We start from the raw sequence: 24725 nt of genomic DNA on the forward strand, positions 1-24725 counted from the left end.
ATAATTTGCCAAGCAAAACAAATGATTGCTATATTTCTTCAATCAACGTTGTTGAGTTTTTCAAAATAATGGCGATCAAAAATAGAAAAAAAAACTAAATTATAATTTCATAAAATATTATATGACGAATTTGTACTTTTGTTCCAAGAGGGAAATGGAATAGGATGCCGCTAGAGATCTGTATTAGCATATGATTAAAATACCTAAACCACTTGAACATATACAAAATAAACATTCCACATAAGATTGATCACCGTATCAAGATGATCCATATTTGCATATGTATATATGCATACTCGTCTATAACGAATCAACTGATTGCGCAACACAATAAACAAGATAATCAAATAAAGGCATCTTAGAAATAAAACTAAGCTAAATAATGCGCATGAGGATATGGAAAAATTGGCAAAACTAGTTCTAGGACATTTTATGGGGTTTATAGCTGACACAGAGGACTATGCGAGTAGGGATTCTTGTACAAAAGACATATTACATTCCACTGCGAAATGAAAAGAATTGCGGCAACATACATGAAGGAATTTTAGCCAAGAAGCTGAGTATTGAGTTTACTAGACGTTTGCTATCTTATAAAAACCGCGTATTAGATACAAGATCACATGGGTAAACAAAAAACAAAGTAAAGCGATAAAACCGGATAGAAAATGTTTACAATGACTAAAGTTTAAAATAAATGAAATTAAATTACAACATACATCAACACAAATAATTAGTTGTCTTCTTCTCATATCTTAACAGCAATCAGAACTTTTCGTCCTATGAGCTATTGGTCTGAAACTTTTCCTTACTTTCTTTTTTTTAGATGGCATTAATCCATCATTCCATATTTGATTATTTTAATACTACAGTTAATCTAATAAGGCTCTAAATCTAATCACTTCAGAGATTTTTTGGTCCTCGAATAGTTTTCGTATTTTTTATAGGAAAGTATTAAAAGATAGCCAATATGTTATAAGAAGGCTCATTTGTGTATAAAGCGACTGGAACTGAATTATAGGTCCCGGTTTTGATCCCGCTTCGAAAAACCTTATGTCAAGCAGTAGTGACATCGGTTTTCACTTGGAAACATTCATTCATTCATTCGGTACTACTGCACGGATGAATAATAACACTGTTACAAAAATTAAAAAAATAAAATTTATCACAGGGAGATGAGAACTATTTTGGTTGTAGTAATACTGACGATTATATTGAATTTTGGATATTATCAATATATTGAGAATTTATATTAAATATAATTGCTTCAAATATATTTTAGTAAATGGATCTGGAGATAGCAACTGCTATGCTCCTGGACCATCAATTAAAAAAAAACTACTCTAGTTTTGATTAAGCTCATATTCACAGATTTTAATTATTTATGTATTCCTAATATTTTTTTTATTTTCCAGCTCCTCTATTATTCTATGTGACAAAACACAACAGAAAATGCTGGCGGTCCTCCTCCGCTCCGGTTTATGAGTTGCCGTAAAAAATCCCGACCACAAAATGTTTCATTTATTTCCATGGAGCTCGCCAGCCACCGCTCGAACGGTCGCACCGAAGCAAAAGTAATAAATCTGATATCGGAAGATATGAAATCTGTTATTTTGTTGTTTTGCTTTTCTTGCAAACGTATGTTGCGAGAGTGTAATGATTACTTTTATCACTTTATGAAGACGGTTGTTGTTATACAAACGTGGGATGAAGTTCGGAATTTACATATGAGTTGCGACAAACTCATATGGACCACAGCGATTTTATGGAAATGTTTGGATATTTTTTATATTACTTATTGGATTATCTGTATGCATGTGGTATTCAGTAAATTCCTTCATAAACAAGGATTAAAAAGTAAAAAAAACAATCAGCATTAAAGTTCTTTGGAGTGATTATATATGTTTTATATCAAAATTGTTACATAGATTTTGATTTTAAATTAAGTGTTTTTCTCTTGAAATACACATATTTTAAACAAAAATAAGTTTTTACACAAACAGTCAAAAATATAATGACAAGTTTATAATTATTACTCAGCACTTCCAAATTTCATATGTGCAGGATACAGTAAGTCTATAGTTACCTTATATGCTTTTTTACAAAATAATTATTTTTATTAGGTTAAAATATCGTTTAGTTTCTTATAATTCCTGCAATTCGTATAAAAAAAGTACCAAAAAATTTATTTAATATTTTTTGTTTTAATCAGATCAAATATGAGCTTTCTGTGGGTCAATGATAAGGGCATGATAAAAGCTCATACAACAATAAAAATAGTTCTGATTGGTGACAAAAAAATGAAAAAAAATTGCATGTAGATGTGACTTGAAAGCGAAATAGATCAACTGATTTAATTTAAAGGAATACATTTGTAGATTTGGAATTCGAATGTAACGCTAGATTGATAACTAACAATCTCTTATTGGTTATGAACAATTTACAAATTTTTCATATCATTTTCAAGCAGCTTGAGCAAAACACTGTTCTTCAAATTGAATATAATTCCGTTTATATTTATCTCTGCATTAAATTATTTAATTTGTGCAGTTTTACAATTATCCTAATTAGTTCATTATGCATAATAAATCTTTAATCCCACACTTATAAATGTATAAATAAGACATTGATGTAAATTGGAAAATATAATAAACCGATTTAATTCAAATAAAAGTAATTTCTAAAAGCAAGAAAATAAGATAATAAATCTTGAAGAAACTGCATTTACCGTCGCTTTCAATAAGGTCTGAATTATTGCTCGACAAGCGAGGAAATATGAATGCCTTTAATATAAAGCGGAAAATTGCAATATAAATATCTTTGATGCCATAAAATAAAACTACATTACAGCTTCGATGATTTCACCATTTAGTAACTTGAAGAAAACGCTTTCTCAAACAAATTAACTAATGGATTGCTCGGTTAATATTTATTTATGGCGCATATATAGTTAGAAAACAATTACTAAAATGAGAATGTTCTATGCATTACGTGCTAGAATTGTTCATATTAAAAGGAATGCAACTTTTGCAAATATATGCAAAACTTCAATTGACTAGCTGATACAAAATAAAATAGAATAAATTGTTTTAAAAATAAGCTTAAAACGAAGAAAAGAAGTCCTTCAATTAATTGATCGATTACTAAACATTACTACAAATAAAATGTTTAATACTTAAAATTTATGATACAATATTTTAATCAATAGTATACAGCATTTTTGAATAGAATTTGACTATTTTTTATCATATTGATTTCATTGATCACGAATGTACCTCATTGAAAATAAAGTTCGAGTTAAAATCGCAATTGCAAGAGCGTGTACTCTTTTTCCCTAATATACATTTTACTGTGAACAACAGCGTTATTAAAAACACATTAGCGTATCTGCATTCTGATATCATAGAATTTCATTACGTTTTCCTCGAAAGGAAATGATATGTCGTTAAGTCAATAAATACAAAATAATTCCTTTTATATTGCATGCAAGTGTTCAAAAACCCATGAAAAACTTTCTTATATAAAATTTAAACAGATAATTGCATTTAATTTGTTATCAAGACGATATAAATGTTTAATTATAGGTGATTTTCGTTAAATAAATCAAAGCCATTATTATTGTCTAACGAGTATGTACTTTTGATTATTTGAAATGGTAGGATCTTTTAAAGAAAAACTGACTGTAATAGCAAACGGCTTCGTATGATCTCCCCTATTCCAATGTGTACAAATTCCCAGTAGAATGGACGATATAAATTTTCGTCGATTTTTGCATCTCTAGGTTTGTATGTATCTATTCATTCGAATATATCATGCAACATGCTTCTTCCATATTACATTTTTCGTAATTTTCCCATGTCAGCGAGGAAATAAGACATTCGGTATTCTTGTGTACTCGTATATTTGAAAATAGTTCTATTGCTGGACTACAGATATCCATGACAAAAATATGGATGTGATCAAATAGTATGTTCTTCTGAAAGTAGTTTCGATGCTAGAGTTTATAAGGTATAATAAATGCTGAATATTATAAAAGCCGTGAAATAAGGTATGTGCACTTGTGCAGCATGCATCCTTAAACGCAGTATGTAAAAATAATATAATAAATTAGGTTTTTATGGTTTATACTTAAATTATTATACTCCTTGAATTATTCAAATATTTAATTGATTTGGAAGTAAATAAATTCACTTAAAAATGGAAAAGTACTATAAACTATGTATACGGAGATGCATACAATATACACTCTTGATTTAGTTTTAATGATTCTAATAACTGGAAAAAAAACTAAAAATAGTCGGTAAGTATAATTTACATTTGGAACATTCAAGGTTCCAGTACAAATAAAATAGATCTGAAGTCATAATAGCCAAATCCTCAAATTATAGTATTATTCGTTTTACGAGAACGCTTGAAAGTAATTTGGAAACTCTTGTACGATGACATTTTAATTAATGATCGGTATTTTTTTTTTTGACTAATGATGCATATAGCTGATGTACACTTCTGTTGGTTAATAAATAATTTAAGAAATATGAATAATAGGTTAATTTATCAAGTGCTATAAAATTATGAAGACATACTTTCATATATTTATATATGAAACACATTCATTTCCAAAAATATACTATTAAGTTTACAGTTGTTACATATAAAATACTCAATCATACATTGTATTAAAATTAATCATTTTTATTCTTTTTCATTATTTTCAAGTGAATAATTAGCATTTCATAATTTTATATTTTAAGAGTTTATTATGACATGACGAAAAGCTACAGCGTAACTTAATAATAAACACAATTTGTTGAAAATCTTTTAAAGCGTTAAAAATATAAAATAATAAATGGAATTCATTACAAACTTTCGTAATTTAGTGTACTACTGCACGAAACAATCCAGAGACAAAACAATTAAAGACATTAATTTAATAAGTTGAATCTTTACAAACTCGGGATGGTTGCTAAACAAGTAAGTTTGTATCCGAAAATAGATTTTTATGAAGTTATATTTTTGGAGAAGTTATAAACATTTAATAATATAGAAACCGTAAATACCAGAAATCAATTTGAATACGTGGTGTTAAATATTGAAATATAATCCAATAGCAAACAGTATAGTTTAGTTAGTGACTTGATTTGAACTTATTTATATGCATATTCATTCTGCATATAAAGCATAAAAATTAACCAATTCTAAATTTAAAAATTAGGTTTTAAACATTTGATCATTTGATAGACATTTTCATTCCTTATATATATTTTTTATATCAATTTTTCATGAATGTATAATTATATGATTTTTTAACTGAAAAACGTTGATTCGAACAATTTGTGTTTATAAATTAATAGATATAGAAAGTCAGTATGCTTACATTAAAATAATATCTTAATATAAATATAAATTTTCAAATTGACAATGTATATATTTCTAATTTTTTATAATATTATCTTAAGTGCTTTGTAATTGTAACAATTGTTTGAAATGCACAATGATTCAAATTTTTTAAATTATTGAAAATTAAAATTGGAAAAAAGAAGCAGAATAAAATTAAACTAGTAGGGTGATGGCATCGTGCCTTGAGGCAAATTGCTGGAACTTCCCGTACCGTAACGAAATGATCGAGGAATATTGAATGTTTTCAAATAGATTATTATAAATATTGAAACATTGTCCAATATTTAGAAGAATTATATAAACTGAATTGCAAAGTTGAAATTATTTGTTAAAAGTATATTAGAACTTTAGTCATAATTAAAAATAAAATCTGATTTATTTTCCATATACAAAAAATAATTTTTTTTGAAAAAAAAAAATTGAAAAAAAAAATTATTTTAAAACATATTTTTTTTCAAAATCAATTATTTTGTTAAAACAAGCAGAAAGTTCTTTGAATTATTTAAATCGGACGCTTGCTTCTCTCAAAAACTGCCGTTTTTTTAACATTTAGCTCCGTATCTTCGAAATGGCTAAGCCTACCTTTGCCAAAAACTAATAACCACTTTTCCCAATCGTTACTAATTGAACGTTTTTTAGATCATTCAAATCGGATAATCCGTTCTCTCAAAAACTTTTTATTTTCTGCACTCTTTGCTCTTTATCTCCGTAACTGCTGGACCCGCCTTTGCCAAAAACTAATCAGCACATCTCCCTATCAATAGGAATCGAATGTTTTTTGAACCATTCAAATCGGTTGATTTGTGCGCCCAAAAACGTGACCGAAAAATTGTATCTATACATACATACATACACACACATACATATTTATTGTTTCTGAGGTATGCCAAAATGTTCAGAAAGCTTTAAAATGTCGAGAAATGTAAAAATTTTTAATTTTGATTTTAGGACGATTACAATAACTTACTCTACGGGAAGTTAATAAAAAAGAAGGGAAAAAATTACGAACAATAGAGTTTACAAAATATTAAAATATTATATCAAGTTTCAAATATTCAAAAAACAGGAAGCGTGCCAAAAGTCATACGGGCGTTGGTCTATACTTTTTTCATCAAACATTCGTGGCTTTCAAAGGAGGTTCATTTAAATAATTTGATACAACTAATCTGGTCTTAGGATAATTACTCGCTCGTGTCGGACTTTAACTCAATCATTGCAGTTAAAAAATGATAAATCCTCAAAAAAACGCGCAGATTCTCATCTCAATTAGATCCCTCGCATTAATATCAGCGGCGTAAAAGGCGCAAGCATTAATATTTCACGGCGTCCAGTGGAAGAAAAACGGAATAAAAACATCACGTTAACAGTAACGGACACCTCCATATATAACGGTCGTTATTGGAAAATATCGGGAGTTGAGAGCGAATATAATGCTGAAAATCGAAAATCAGTACGTCCATAAAACTAATGTTAAAGCTATATATCAAATGCTATATCACTGTGAGGATTTTCAAATATTTTCATTATACGAGGCTTAAATTTAAGACCTATTGAATTTATTGGATATTACAATGTTTAATGGGCTAATCATAGAAAATTTGAAATAGTTCGATGGTGATTTTATAACTTATAATAATAGAAGTTGGCATTTCTTTTGTAGAGTTATTTGTGTTGGTTTTCGATGCTCAATTATATCAATTATACAAATAATACAATAGTTACAAATATATTAATTTTTTGCAGCTGATAAAATGTTTATACATATATTTGACAGTAAAACTCTATTCGCATCTTTTTTCTTACAATAAACTCATTACAATTACAATAATTATGCCATGAATAAAAATGAACGTAGTTCATAAGAAATTCATCACACCAGGCTTATGAGATCATTAAGTTTTCATTGTTATTCAAATTAACAATAAACAACATTTTTTCTTGTAACTAAAACATGAAATACATATAGCGAGTATTTTTTTCTATTTATTAGATTTTTTTGAAATCTGTATTTTTTTTTCATTTATAATTCCAAAGAAATCTAAATCTAAACATTTTTCCAGTAAAATCCTTAACGCTTGAAATATTTTATCATTTTAGTTAGTTAGAACTTAAGGCCATTGTTGGCACTCTTCCGATCAAAAATATAGAAATCTATAGAAGTTGTATGTATGCATGCAATAGAGATATGAGAATATCGAGTAAAATCAAATATTGCAATGATCCAGAGAGCACAAACTAAAACTTTACTCCAAATTCTATAATTTTGGTCCAAAACGAGACATCTGTTATAATCTACAGTACAAGATATAATAAAAAACGACCAAGCGCGAAGACAACCAAAAATTTGAAATTCATCCTGCACAGAATACTTTAAAAAATGAAAAAGCTATTAATTTTTTTTTTAATATTAATTCTGCGATATATGCAAAAATGAACTGGAAACCAATACAAAAAGAATATGATATTGATTAGTAATTAGCAGATGCAACCGATTAGGTATGTACTAGTAATATAAAAAATATAAAAACAAACACAATAAAAACTAGCAAAAGAAAAATAATATAAAAATAACTAGGTGAAGTCTATGGGCGATTGTCGTTTTTTTTTCTGGTGATCTGGCTTTTTAAGTACACTTTGCTAGTGAAGTCATTTGGATGGACGTTGGTTCTATTTCTATAATTGGAAGCGACAAAAAGCGAAGCAAAAATTAGTAATAAAATGTAAAGTAAATAAAAATAAATAGATGGGGTCCGTGAGCTGTTCGCGCCTGGTGGCTGGCTTTCCAAGTACATTTTTTTGGATATTTCATTTGGATGGACATCGATTCTGGTTTTGTAATTGAAAGCGACAAGAAGAAACAAAAATAGCAAAAAAATATAATACACAAATAACTACAATATTTAGGTTATGTGGGTATTTTACGTTTTAGTCTGAAAGCTGACTTTCCAAGTACACTTTGCTAGCTAACTCATTTGGATGGGCGTCGATTCAGGTTTTATAATTGAAAGTGACGACTGTGAGTATGGACACTGGATAATGTCTAAAATTTAAATTGTAAAAGAATATGTATATAAAACCAAGTATTAATTTTCAATTCAATTTATGACATTCCAATATAATATTGCAGAATAACTTCGCTACTTCAACAAGCATATAGCGCCAGTGTTATTTCTAATCGTGTTTCGGTATTACATTCGCAAGCATTACGAGCATTTACGACTTCAGCGTCTAAAATATCGTTTTTATGTTTTCTCCGAAGGTAATGGAACAGAGGAAGAATTATATTTGCATTTAGGTAAACTAAATAATGAACTGCGGTAAATTAAGCGGGTAAAGTAACGGCGCAGCGCGACGGCACCAGTCAACTGAACACGCAAAGTTACTTACGCCGCGTGCTTTGTCAGACTCGGAGACAAACTTCACGAAATGAATGAAACATAAATAAGCATGCATGTGCACGGTACTGGAACTCGAAATAGAAACCTTTTTTAAAGGACTATATATTCGCATTTTAAATAATATATAAGATTTTTCGTCTCGAACATAACTTCGATAAAGGATATTGTCAGTTTGTTTACATTAAAGGTGTCAGTCTGAGTTCAATAGGCAGAGATTGCTGTGAAGTCCTTTCAATCATAACCTCAAAGTTCTATAAGATTAGGGGGAAGTCTCTAGTGGTGGACACCTAAGGTTATTTATAAATAAATCAAAAAATATTTTACGAAATGTTTATTAAATAATGATTTATGTTAGATAACAATGTTAGAAATCAAACTAAATTAACAAAGCCGCAATCTTTGCTAAAAAATAATTAATACTATCAATCAAACTTTGGTATCAAAAAATATGATTTTAAACAGTGGCACCTAGTACCGGACATTTCAAAATAACTTGCATTGATTACATATGTAGCCATCTCCATATCCTGGAATGTCTGCACATGTGTCTTTGACGAATATTCTTAGATATTGCAAAAAAGTCACTATTTATTCACCCTTTTGGCTGGGCCACACCGATGCTCTCAGCTGGTGCATTCACCATAAGCTTTTCATTCTTTGACTAGGAAATCGGGGTATGTAGTGACCGTTAGCACTCATACAGAACAAAATTGAATAATTGGAATAAATTACGTAAATTTTCACAAGAAATCTCAATATGTTTACTGTCCGGCACTAAGGGACGACTTAGTGTCCAGTGCTAAGAGTCAGACATTTTCGTTTATTTGGTGGCACCCACTAAAATTGGTTAAAAGATCTAATAATATTCTATCATTTTACGGATAACAATCAAGTACAACTTTTATCTTTGCATACTACTGAAATCTAAATGCAGATATGCTAGAATAACTTCCATTGATATTTAGGTGACGCCGTGATTTTGCGCCTAAAACAGGAAGAGGTTTCTCTCGCCGTGAAAATAATAGCTGAATTTTAATAATCATAGCCCCGAAAAATTTTCCAATTGTTTTATAAAACTGTTTTTAAAACATAGTTATTCTAAATCTAAATTTAAGATCCAATCTGATGAACTTTTGACCCATAAATTTATTTAATAGAATTATCAGTTCTTGATTAATCACTGTGGGAAGAGATCAATATTGAGTATTAATAATCAACAGATTTATTTTTATATTTATTTATCCAATGAAAACATCAGTATATAATCATAACACGATAACAAATTCCATGCCAACTTGATTTATAACAATATAAAAATAGATTGACAAAGTAATAAAAATGATTTCAGCAATGTAAATTATTCATCATCTGTTGTTTGATTTCATGTTTCAAGAATATTCGATCTTATTGGATTTTTTCCACTTTGTTATTCGATTGATATTCAAATACTCCTCCTGATGTTCGATTGATCTTCAACTCAGATAATGTAATTGGGAATATGCAGTAACAGGGAATGTTGTGACTTATAACATAGTATCATGTAATGTTACTAATGTATTATCCAATTATGTACTGTTATGATGACAATATAATTGTGTGACAATACTATTATATAGATTCAGTATCACTGACTATATTGTTTTGAATCTATGGTCCTGCATTACGAGTTTCAAGTTTCACAGTTAATTTGCATTTATATTCAAATTTTGTCGTAATTTGAATGCTCAAATTTTCAAAAACTCATAGTTCGCGTGAAAAAGCTATACTGACAGATAATGAAAGAAGTTATTGCTTAAAATTTAGCAACTACTAGTTCTGGGTTTGATAACCACCTTTTTGGCCTTTATATCAATCATATCAGAATTCGACATATCAAGTGAAAATGACCTTACGAGGCATTGCTGCATAATTAATTAAAACAAAAATTCTATAATAAAAATAGATCACAATTAGAAAGGGCAACTGCCGGGATTACTTCTGATAGCCATTTGCTAAATTAACAATATTTGGTTAATATCTTCATGTATGTAATGTAATAAAACAGATTGTAATTTAAATAGTTATGAAAAATTATTATAAATTTCAAAGCTGTGATACCAGCAAGGTACTTGGTACGTAATATATTCTAGAATTCTATAGATATGAACTTAAAAATTATATTAATTTACCAAGCTTTCAAATTGTGCTCTATCTGATAAAACTCTGTAATAAAAGGTAAAGCATATGTAATTAGTACACGTCCACGTGTAGCTATAAAAAACGTTAAAAATCGAAAACGGATTCTTTCATCTGACATGGATGCGAACAAGTATGTTCACCATCCCGTCTATTCACGGATTTTCATTATTCAGATCGCTGAGTACTGATATTTCCCATTATACTGAGCATCGGGTTTTATTGTGATTAACTTTTTTTCTCTACGCTTTTACGTTAATTAAATATTCATTATGCAAGAGCATTCGTTAAGGTCCCGAAGTCTGCACGGACACCCAGCACAGGGTATTAAGCCTATTAGTACACGGTAATTTCTTATAGATTATTATGAAAATGTTTACTTAATTATACTGTATACTGCATACCGAGCAAATCTTAATTTATGATATATTCTCCTTGTATTTTTCCGGGATAATATCTTCAAGTTTTTATATCACGATCCTCTAAAAATCTGTGTGGGGCTCGACTTATGGAAAGTAGGGGAATTCTTTTACTAAATACGAACAATTTTCATTGTAATCGGAACCACGCTTAGTGTTCTATAAGCAGTTGTGATGAAATTGTGATTGAAATTTTTGAAGAAAACTTAGTGGTTGTCGATTCTCTTCAGTTAGGAGATTATTATTGGACATATTTTTAATAGTGATGTGATATATATTTGCAGAAATGCCCCAAATGAACCTATTTTTACTTGAAATCGTATTTAGATCAATATATGTACAAAATATATGGAAAAATTGACTACATTTTATATATATACGAAATATATTTTAAAACATATTTAAAATTTTGTGATTCGAGCCTCATTATATATAAATATCATAAGTACTAAAATATCTGAAAGGAATATTTTTAGCACAGACAAACTTGCTATAATACTGTATACATATGAAATCATAGTTTATATTTCAATTATTAAAGAATTTCAATAACAACATAAAAATCATTCTACTGAAATCTGTTTGTATAAGCAATTATCTATTTTTGGTTAATCAACTGTTTAATACATAATATTGGTTTTTGTTAAAGAACAATTTACCAATTATATAATTGCAAAAAAAAATTAGTGAGATAATAATTACACAAAGAGGTACATGTAATATCTCCAAGATATAAGGCTTATTTTACATGTAAATTGTAAAATATTCAATGAAAGAGCAGTGTTTCAATACAAGGTACTAGTCCATTTCCAAAATTCGAATAAAAAGCACTATTACGATAAACAATTTTAGAACAAATTTAAAATCGCGTACAAACCGGGTAATATGGCTTGTCAAGTGCTTAAATTCTGAATTTTTTTTTATTTACATGTAAATTACATTATGTCTATGAATAGACATTGAGTAATTGATTTGGATATTAACAGTGGCATTTTCTAGAAGAAAAACCCTAATGGTTTGCCTTGTATTTTTGTACTACAGTCTACAGTCCTATTAGATTAATTCTAATAACAAAATCATCAACTATGAATAGATTAACTTTTGGGTCGCCATCTAAAAAAATACGAAGTAAGAAGAAGTTTCAGCCCAATAGCTTATAGGACGTAAGGTTCTCATTGCCGTTAAAAAAAAATTTAAAAATAAAAAATTCTAATCTAAATTTGTTCAACTTAAATTCTAAATATTATTTTTGATTATTCTATCAAATATAGCAAACAAAGAAAGATAATTTTCAAGTTATAGTAAGTAAGTACACTCATTTTTGTACTTCAAATATAAAAAACTGTCCGTTCAAAATATGCGTTATCTAATGTGCTTTTTTAATTAATTTTTGAAAAAAATTAAAAAGTTTATTGCATTTATCCCAACTGGAAAATCTTTGCGAGCGTACATAAAATACGATAAACAATCATAATGATGTAAAATGACCCTCACCATTTAGAAAAATTATTTCTATTTAGTAATTATGTTTGATAAATACAAATGAGTAAATCATCAAGTAAATAAATTTTTTGAAGACAATGAGGTCCTCATGAAATATATCAAACATCTATTCAAGCACTATAGTAGCAATTTAGTTCCCGCAGAGCGTACAATTCCGTGGCTAAAAATGCCTACGACAAATTAGCGGCGGCGAGCGGCGTCGAGCAGCAACCAGGGCGATGTGACGGCATCAATAACAGCTCAGCGCGCAAACTGTCCAATTATTCGCCAACATTTCATTGATAACAATAATGGGTTTATAATGGCAATGTGCAGCCGAGTAATAATGCACACTGCAAAATGAATAACCATTGTCCGATCGAGATACGTTTTAATTACAGATATAGCCGAATCAAATTCGCTCAATTAACATAATTTAATTATTGATATAGTTATGAACGAGATTACCGTGCTCGATACAAATTGAGTTATACTCTTTATTGTGTTTAAAATGGAAGTTATTTTATATTTTGCTTATCAATAATAAATTCAAGTGGAGAAGTTCTCGAAATTAATCATGCTAAGCATTCCATAATTAAGATGAAATATTATAAATACATTAAGTTTGAAAATTGAGTCTTGTGTAGGCGAGCGCGTATCGCAATTTTAGGCTTTGTACGCTTCGGGGTAAATTACTCGTATTGTCAGGAATAAATTATATTGACATATTTTAGAAGCATATGGGTAAAGATTTTCAAATGAGGCATTGTGACGGAAAGGAGAAAGGCACAAACAAATATTTTAATAAAATGTTATCGTGATACAAAGGCGTATGTATATTATGTTATTTTATGTAGCATGTGGGAGCACAATTCAAAAGTATATATTTTCCGTCATCGTTGTGAAATATAACAGAATTGATTTCTTCATCAAACTCACACTTATGAATATAAATCATAATTTTTGTATATATGAATGTTTTATAACATAAAAATATGTTCATGGCTAAGTATTATGAAACAATCTTACATATAAATATTTATAAGTGAAGAAGTTCGAATTTAAATTTGGAATTGTCAGTTAATTATAAATTTATTGTCAGTTGATTTTATTAACGAAATTAGTTTTCAAATTTAATGTTAATAATACTACATTTTTTCAGTAATTTTGAGAAACATTCGTTTTAAATAAATATTGCAAATGCAAATAAATTGTTTTTAACTTCGCTTAGGGTAAGTTATTGTAATCGTCCAAAAATCGAAATTGAAAATTTTTACATTTCTTCACGTATTGAAGGTTCCTGAACATTTTGGCATACCTAAGAAAAAATTGATGTGGTGTGTGTTTGTGTGTGTATGTATGGATGCAGTTTTTCGTCCACGTTTTTGGGTGCACGTTTCAACCGATTTGAATGATTCAAAAGCATTCGAATCCTATTGATAGGGAGATGTGCTGATTAGTTTTTGGCAAAGGCAAGTCCAGCGGTTTCAGAGATACAAGCAAAGAGTGCAGGAAATAGAAATCGAATTTTTGAGCGAACGTTACAAAAAAGTTTAATTATAGTTACAGTAATAAAAGGTAAACCTTTGGTTTTTCTTCGAAAGTCAATGTTAAATATAAAAATACTATTTCAATATCTTTATATAAACAGCATTGCAATTTATTTGGAAATAAAAAAAGTTCAAATATATACAATCATTCAATGTAATGATTACAAAACGTAAAATTTGATGACGTACCAGATTCTAATATATTATTTATTTATTTCCCCATTATTTTTTATCGATCAACGATTTTCCATGGCAATGAAATTGGACACGAATAATTTGCAAAATCTCGTTCAATATATCGGTATTTGGAACAAAACGATAGAGTGTAATAGCTACAGTATTTCAAAGCTTTTACAATAGTTTTCAATCGTGAGTGTGATTTTTTCCCTAGCGAATATCAGAGCGTGCTTCGAATTTTCGGTGCGCGGAAAAGCGCGAATCCTTTGCTAGATGAATACTACGCTTTTTCCGAAATCGGAGAAACTTTTGCAACACTGAGACGAAATGAAAACTATATCGGAAGAATTTCACGAAAAACGTTTCATCATTGTTCGTTTTGTGACGAAATCAAGGAGAAAAAAACTACGTGAAACTTTTTCCTGGAGCAAATACCATCGAAAGTTATGGTCGTCAAATAAGTTTTACCATAAGAAGAAAATTTTTGTCCAAGTTTCAATTTTACTATTATTATATATAAGTTATATATGTAGTAAAACGTGATACTTCATTCTTCAACATTTTAATATGTATTAATGTTGTGTTTGGAACAAGAAATTCAAATAAAAAACTGTTTATAATAAATAAAAAAACATAAAATTTGTATTTTGTTTTAAGTTTATTTTAAGATTTTGAGTTTTAGAATCTAAGTAGGGTCATCTTCAGGTCATCCACGTGACGAATTTACCACTCGATATATCACTTACAAAATAATATTATTTTTTTAAATTATTATTAAGAACATATAGGACATATATACAAATATTAAATATATATATATATATATATATATATATATATCCCGAATAGAAATAATTGCATGTGTATTTTTCTCAATATGTGTGCTCATATAAGTTTGTCGTAATACATACAAAAGCGGATGGCATATATCAATGCTCATGAATAACGTATTTGCATTTTTTCCGCCAAGAGGAAACTAGGTAAATATAAGAAAGATATTCATGGCAACATTTAAATGAAGACTCATCTTTATGCTAAAGCTTGTGTATATCAAATATATTTATACAAAATTTGAATAACAAAGCAGAATTCTATATTAAATAAAAAAATATTTGCCTTTAATTTAATATCACATTTTTTCTTATATCAAATATCATAATAATTATTCACTGAATATTAAACTAATACACTTGCATTAAATAAAGCACGAATGAAGAATGGTATTGTCTAAAATAGCAAGTTTCAGAAAAAATGTTTAAAATTCTATTTTCTTAAATAAGATCATATTATTGAAGCATTTTTCTAATCTAGATTTTCTATGTACACTGGGGCCTCGCTTTACGGCCTAGATACGTTCCGCAAAACTTGGCCGTAAATCGAAAAGCCGTATAACGAATCAATTATTCTAATACGTATTCATACAAATTCAATGGGATCGGTTCCAAATTTAATAAATATATAATATGGTTTATCATTCAAAATACATTTTATTTTTTTATTTTGTTTAAATTATAAACATATTTAACAAGAACATAAATTTTACATAAAATAAAAAATTTCAAAAACATTTTTGAATAAAAATGAAACAACTAAAACCTACAGATCACTGTCACCATCATTTTGCGCTGGTGGTTTGAAAAATTTGTCTAAAGTTGTTTGTCTTGCCTTCTTGTCTATTTCTTCCTTTAATGATTTATAACAGCTAATGGCTGAGTTAATTCCTCGAGAGACATTAGCGCTACGTTCGACGTTAGGGTCGTTTTCAAGGAGGATGTTTATTCCTAGTTCAAAAGATGAAAAAGCGCTCGACATGATTTTTGATGTTAGCTGTTTGGATACAACAGGTTCTGTATCTTCATCATGTGCCGGCTCTGCTTGCAACTGAATGAGTTTCTCATATGAAAGGGGTTCCCTATCAGCTGCCAGTAGATCCAGCACATCAGATTCGTTTAAATCTTCAAAACCGAGATTGCGCAATATATCGACATAGAGAAAAAAAGCCGTTATAGCGAAACATTTTAGGCCGTATATCGAAAACGTTCCTTAATTAAAGAGGGCCGTTATAGCGAAAGGCCGTATAAAGAGCGGCCGTATAGCGAGGCCTGGGTGTATATTGATGCCTAACTTTGAGGAATTTAAATTTAAATTTAAGATCAATAAATTATAATATTAATTATGCAGCAAATATTTTGAATTGTTGCAAAATAATATGCGGGGCCAGGCTATCTAAAGCAGCATTTCAATTTGTGTGTTTCAAAATATAATAATTTTTAGGTCATAAAAATGCATAAAATATTAGTTTAGATTTAACATTTATCTAGTCATTTTTATATTCAAATCTGGTAAATTAGTAAGTACATTGAGAATGACGAAAGTAACACTAGCTGGTTAAGATTTTTCTAAATTTATCAACAAAACTAATATATAATAATATAGTAGTAAGTTAATTCAGGCATAAGATCAATTAGAAAACTTAGTAGCTAATAATTACAGGTTTATTAGAATCGAACGTTTCTATCTAATCGAAATTGTCATTTGTTGTAAAAAAGACAAGATATAGTTAGAAGGATCACAGCATTTTATGTGATATTAATAACATAATTCTATAATCTACTACATATATGCAAGAAATATACTTGCATTAAGAATATAATGCTATGTTTTTATCCATATTCGGTCACCGGATATTTTGTGGATACTACAAAAAGAATAATTATCATTTGACCAGTGCTGGATTTACAGTAGGGGCAATTGGGGTTACAGCCCAGGGCAGCAAATTTTTGGGGGCGGCAAAATTTGAATAGTGAGAAAAAAAATCTATACAATATAATTAACTTTTTTTAACAACATTTTTAATTTCAAGAAATATAATTAACAAAACATAAGTCGATTGCAATGCAAAATTTGGGTTGAAATAACCGATTATTAAAATTTATTATTTTGCCTTGCCTCCCTCTCCAAACGTAAATTATCAAATTGGTTAATAAGTTATCAAATTTAGCAATTTTGCTAATATAAAGATCCGTAAACAAGCTGAAAGTTGAAGAAAAATATGTTCTTCAGTTCTCGAGCCCTCTTGAAATGACGAATTTGTGCCTAGTGACGCATGGCATTGTGCCTTAAGACAAATTACTGAAACTTCACGTACTGAAAAATACACTTTATAACATCACATCACATCACATTTTTTGTATTTTGAAATTTTTTTAAAATTATGAACTTTTTGCAAAGCAATCAAGCAGCGTAGCTGTTTCAGAGAAGAAATATCGAACCTCAATTACTATTTTTTGAAACTGCCTGTGCTCCCCCCATCAATACAAATCTAATACTTTTTTAATTATTCAAGTCGATTTCGAGAACAAGTATCAACCGATTTAAATGATTAAATTCCTATTGATAAGGAGACGTGCTGATTGGTTATTGGCCAAGGCAGGTCGAACAGTTTTGAAGATACCGGCCAACATGCCAAAAATGATAATTCAGTTTTTGAGAAAAGAAGCGTTCAATATCATTAAAAAAAAATTACATGTATTGACGGAATAAATAACTGCTTAAATTTGTGGGAGGCAGGTTTAGCGGTTTCGATGATCAAATAAAAAAAATTTGAAAAAGAAACATTTGGCGGACAAAAGTGATCATTAGACATATGCACATCAAATTATCAGATGTTTTATAGATATTTCAATAATAAGTATAAATTTTGTACTGTATAAATTTCTAAATTTGGTCCTGCATTTGACTATATTATATTTAATATTATTGTCCAAGACTACGAAACCAGATATATAGTATAGGAACAGGGGACTTTTTAGTACAGAAAGATAAGATCAATATTTAACTATATTATATTAAATTCAAAATATGGAAAAAATTGCATATGATTAGTATAGGAATTAGACAGTGTGTATCTGTAAAGTAAAAATATATATGAGTATAGCCAGATATAAGGTCGATTGGATGCTCAGTTTAGCGCCAACTCTTCCATTAATCGTCCATCACAATAACTGTTGATTCTAATCGCAGCATGCAATCTACCGCAGCAATACTTTTTCAGCATACTATATAGATCACCCAGTTTCGGGATAAAGTGCCCATTTCTCTGCATTTCCGAAAAGGTACTGCGAGGCAATAAAAATGACGAAACCCATTACGTTTTAATTCAAAGTTTCGAAATGCGTCGCCTAAGGCCATATATCAAAACCGGAATGACGTCCATATATCTTTCTTGTCAGTGTAGTTGTACATGTTGGTACATTTTTTATTCCCAAATTCATTATCCGCGACGCCGTAGCACCCATATTTCAGTTCGGATGATCGAATTTTATTTTATACGGACCAAGGCAGAAGTTCTGCTCTGCGTGCACAGGCGCGAGGATTTAATGTTATGCAATATATACGAAATTTTCCATTCAGGCCGTATGAGAAATGACAAGTGATTTCACTGAGGTGGACAGGTACAAGCGTATATGTTTAAATTAAATGTAGACGAGAGAGATCAGGTCCGAAACATAAAAAAATATGATAGACTCGAATCGTCTTGCTAATCGAAACTGTATTGGCAGTATCTTAAATTGTAAGTGTTTTGCAATTTGTGGATAGAACTTATCTGAAGTTTTGTGTATCAAAAATTTAAATCAAATTTTAAGATTCTAGTCTAACAAAATTCGAAGTTAAGGACAAATTAAATATTTATCGAATTTCTAATTTTTATACCAAATTCTATATTTGGTACCACAAAATAAATTGCATCGAGTGTATTTATTATATATTTATAATTTAATTAAATAAACATATTAATACCTAACATGGACATTAATTTACTAATTTTAACCCCATGAATTAATTTTAGGCCCATTTATTAACTTGCTGAAGGAGAAAATGTTTACCTCAGAAAATGTTTTTTACTACTTTTGTTTTTTTTTTACTTTGTCAGTCATTCTGATCCGTTTCCAAAATTGTGTGAGCCAAAAAATGACTTTTTGACGATTTTTCGCGCCGATTCATAAAATGACAAAACGCCATAAGAACTCGCCTTGATTCATAAAATTTAAAAGCCATAAAAACTCGCCTTGATTCATTTTGTAAAACTATCAGATGAGCCGTTTCTTTAGAATTAGCAGAAACAAGCAAAAATTGTTGCGCCAAATATTCTGAATCAATTTTGTAAAATTAAAAACAAAAAACACTACGGAAATCGTACTGATTAATTTTGCGAAATTTCGTTGAAATTTCTTTTTGCTGTTAAAACTTTGTATAACTTGATGATAAGGAAAATGGTCTTAACGAATTTCCTAAAATACTGTGTTCCTATACTATAATATATTATAGTTTGAAATATATAAATCGTATAAAAATTTCAAATTTCTATCGTAACAATTTTAGAAGTTGCTAAATCTCAATTCTGATCGAATAAGCCTAGTAATTTTTTCAACTTGCTTTTTAGCAAAATGAACAAGTTTAAACAAGTTTTAACTTGATATATTATATATAATATAATTTATGTAGAAGTAGATGTAGATGTAGATGTAGATGTATGTAAATGTAATATACACCTAAGTCTGTTTTTACACGGTCTTTTTGTACACGGTTTTGATATAACACGGTTTGAAAATTGAATATTTTTAATTTTTTTAAACGAATTTATTCCATTTAGCACGATTTGAAATTTTATGTACCTAAATTTTTTTTGTCAAATTAAATTTTTGCGAAGTATGTTCATATCACAAAAAAGTATTTATGAAAGAAAAAAGTCTGAAACCATCGATAGTATCGATAGTTTGCGAACACTAGCTTAAACATTTAAGTGAATTCCCCTTTAGCGCGTACAAACAATTTTTACTGGTCAAAGCAAATGTGAATAGCACTAATTTAATTCTTGTTCTTAAAAATTCTTGTTTTTCACCAATTTTAATAGGTTTTAGAGATCAGGAACAAATCACCCATTTTTGTATAAGATCAATGTCTTTTTTTACACGTTTTTTTTTTTTTACACGGATTCTTCTGGAACCAATCTCCGTGTAAAAACAGACTTAGGTGTATATGTAGATGCATGTGTAAATGTATTAGTCTATTAACTCTTCGGGGACGGCTGTCCACCTGAGTGGACAAACATACTATGTGAGGCACAGGCTATTTCATAAACAATGACTCAGTTTGCATCGAAAAGTTGAATAAATTACATATAGCAGTGATAAACAGTGTTGTATCTTGAAAATAATTTTAAGTTATTTTAGTAGTATTTTTAGCCTCTTCTTTGCTACATAGTCTTTTTTAATATTTAAAACGACCGAGCGCTTTTAAAAATGGCAAAACGACTGGTAAATTTTGTGAATTAAGCAGTAGTGAAAATGAGTTTCAAATAGACATTCATACAGATAAATTTTATGGAATTACTATTCGCACCGAAGATAGTGATGAATGTAATGATGATATTATCCAACCAACAAAAAGAAGAAGTTCGATAAATTAAATGAAGAGCAGAAAGATATTAGCGAATGTGCCGATTCTCCTTAAATAATCGAGTTTGACATACATCAACAAACAACTTGACTACAAATATTCAGCAATATAAGACATCCAATAGATTATTTTACATTATATTTTACAAATAAATTATTAGACAATATAATAGAAAAAACAAACCATTATGGCAGCACAAAAATGAACAAATATACTGACTAATCAGTGGCATATTCTAAATGCGAGAAAAACAAAAAGAGAATATATTGTCTATTCTGACAGAAAAGCACTAGCAACATTTTATTGTAAAACATGTCAAAAACAACCAGCTATGCATTTTGAAAATTGTTTTGAACGTCACCATTCTTTATAAAATGATCAGAAATAAATTATTATAAATGTATTTCCTTCAATAACCACAAATTTTTATCAAACAAATTGCATAACATACACAAAAAAATCAAGTTTACAGCCGGCACAGTAGATTGTTTTGAAATCGGTGACGTCCCCGTAACTGTTAAATGTATAGCATTTAATATTTCAAAATATACATTATAATAACAAAAATTTGTATAGAAATCGAACTATTGCATGGTTACTGAAATCTAAAATTTGTCAATGCGTTTTAAATTTAGATCTCCAACAGAATCAAAATGTTCTTTCTGAAACTCAAACAGCAAACCGCTTTATTAATAATTTTATATTCTCCAGAGAATAATATAGTTTAAATACATTCTGATACTTTTTGCTAAAACTTGCGTGTAGATAAAAGTTTCAAAAGTGCAATTAAACTTGCAAGAATGTACTTAACTTCTAAAGTATCTAGATTACAAGTGGATTTAGCAGTATTACCCTATGGGGTAAATACTATAGCTAATGCAACGATAATGTTTAATAATAATTTCATTATAATCATTAAGAAAGTTTATTTGATATATAAATAAATCGTTGTGGTCGTCCAAGATTTTGCGCAAGGGAACCGAGAGGGAGTCAAATACATATTTGCTTTTGGGTCTATTTTTAAATAATGATATTTACAATAATACAATGTTTATCATCCGAATATCAAATTCGATTGTGAATAACGGAATATCTTATATAATCCTACCTGCTAGCACCATCATTAATATGACGAGAGTCGATTCCTTTCCGCAATGCATTTTGAATATCCTTCAGCTGCGGTAACTGTTCACAAGGTTGTTCCACGTCTATGGCACTAGAGTTCAAACGACACTTGATTTTACTCACAAACTAACTCGAACATGACGGCTTTCATCTGGAAATTCACTTCAGAATCCAACATGAACATGTGAAAATCGTTTAATGAGATTTCCCTACGCCGATTTCCGAATTTCACTCACTTTTGTTAATTAGAAAGGTATCAGTTATCAATATTGCAGTCATATCAAATAGAAGAAATGTTGTGTTGATATGGTTTGGAATGAATCTGAAAATTTTAATGGAAAGATTAGAACTGGTCGAAGTTTTGCAATTGCGTAATAATAATGGTAGTTTTGGCGAGATGATCAAAAAATTATTCAGAAACATCGATGGCGACGGTATTCAAAAAAAAAATTGATGAAAAATTAGATAATTTAGTAGCCAGGATAAAGGAAAATTGTGTACAATAATAGGAGCTCTATGCCCCAGAGCAAATTAATAAGCTGAGTTAAACTCCAACTCAAAAAATAGTGTTAGAAATTTCCTATTGCCATTTCACATCGTAGTGCCCAAAATAGCCATTCTCAGTTGGAAGATTTTATCTGTATCTCCAAGTGAAGATTGATATCACTACTGCGTGATATCAATACAAACCGAACCGGTGATACCCGTTCAAAGCGGGGGTTAAAAAAAATAAAATAAATATGCTATATTTCCAGATAGATAATCAAGATCTCGTATTCAACATAGCTATTCAAATAAAATTAATTATGTATTAAACAATTGCTTGGAAATAAATATATATTTTTATGAATTTTTATGTTAATAATTTTGATCTAACAAGTAGTGTTAGATTAGAGATTTCCCATTGCCATGAATGGCTATTTTCAGTTGGAAACATATTTTTGATTTGTTCTTGCAGGCGAAAATTGATTCACTTCTGTATGATACCAGGTTGTCCAGAAACGGATTTTGAAGATATGCTATGATAAGTATAATTTGAGATTGATAACCAAAATATTCAACAGAGTTATTCAAATAAAATCAATAATGATTTACACAATTGTATAGGAACAAACATACAACTTGATATAATTTTTGTATGAATTTTTATGTTAATAAATTTTATATAACAAGTGCCCGTCTTCTGATATTATCGTTGCGCAATTGCAATGCAGTATTTTATGAAACAAAAAAAATAAAAAAATAATTTTCATTAAAATTATTTCATTATTAAGATATTCTGAAACGTATAATTCTAAATTTCGATCTACTTCCAGAAAGCACACTTTTTAATAATATCAATTAGTTTTAACACGTGGTTCACAATTTGAGTTACCTTTATCACGATTGTTTAATTTACATTATCAGTTTTACTCACTATTAATTTTAGATTATCATTCTATTTATTAGGATTTCATGTTCGATGATATCTTGATTTTCATAACGCGCGTAACTAATATTCGACTGAATATTTGCAGAACACGATACGACACGTGCACCTCGAAAGCCTAAGGGAAACTGAGGCATAAAACTTCCAAATCTACTACGCAACCCTCTGGCGCCACTTGTCTGGTGGCAGTTTTGGATTTCGTGTTTTATGATAATGGAATATTTAATTCTATGATTATTTGTTATTATAAATATGTCAAATAAATTTATTAAAAAAATTGTATCAACTTGGAATTAATGTAAAGTTACTGAAGACCATCATTAGGGGGCGTCCATTAATCGCGTGAGGTTTTTAGGGGGAGGGGGGTTTGACAAAATATCACGAACTATCACGTGAGGAAGGGGGGGTATGGTAAGATATCACGTGTATTAATTTTTTTACTGATTTTTTTAAAAAAATTCAAACATTTTCAAAAAAAGAATCAAAAATTTTTGTTTTTTCACGTAACTAAAAATACACGTAATGTTCGGTGGGGGAGGGGAGATAATTTTGAATATCACCACGTATCACCAAGGGGGAACGGGGGTTAAAAAATCCTTAAAAACTCGCTCACGTGATTAATGGACGCCCCCTTATGTGTTCTCACCGGTCTCTCAATAGTTCTCACAACTATTAAACAATATTTATAACATTTTATTAATCACTACCTTATGTTACCAAGTTTGTATCGTCTGATAGTACCGATAGTAAGTTAGAAGTTGTTCTCCTAGATCGTCAATTGAGTTACGAAAAGTTGCAAATTTGAAAATTTATCCTTCAATAATCAATTTTCTCAATATATAATACAAATTCAGCATGTTTAATTCGGGTATTTACAAAACACCACAAATAAAAATATAGAATGCATAAGTTCCACTTGCATTGTATAATTTGAGAGTAAACCGTACTGCCCAATATTTGCAAAAATCATAGCTTACAAAAGTGGTAAAGAGAAGAAAATTTATATCAATATTTCCTTTATTCATATAAATTTTTCACACAATCATAAATAATGTGAAATAAATCACTGTTTTTTATCACTGTATTGATATAACATCAATATAATAATCTTTTTTTA

General features: G+C 29.2%; 1 protein-coding gene across 1 annotated transcript in view; it reads right to left on the minus strand.

The window, feature by feature from the left end:
* Window positions 1-22268, minus strand: part of LOC113375830 (hemicentin-2-like) — a 378080-nt gene extending 355812 nt beyond the window's left edge. The window contains exon 1 of the mRNA XM_026615779.1: window positions 22163-22268. Within this exon, the coding sequence (XP_026471564.1) occupies window positions 22163-22214 (52 nt within the window). The 5' untranslated portion in view covers window positions 22215-22268. The remainder of the gene's footprint in view (window positions 1-22162) is intronic.
* Window positions 22269-24725: the final 2457 nt, after the last annotated feature.

Source organism: Ctenocephalides felis, unplaced genomic scaffold, assembly GCF_003426905.1.
Source record: "Ctenocephalides felis isolate EL2017-DRISC unplaced genomic scaffold, ASM342690v1 CF-g0.4_SCAFFOLD_00845, whole genome shotgun sequence".
NCBI classification, from domain to species: Eukaryota; Metazoa; Arthropoda; class Insecta; order Siphonaptera; family Pulicidae; genus Ctenocephalides; species Ctenocephalides felis.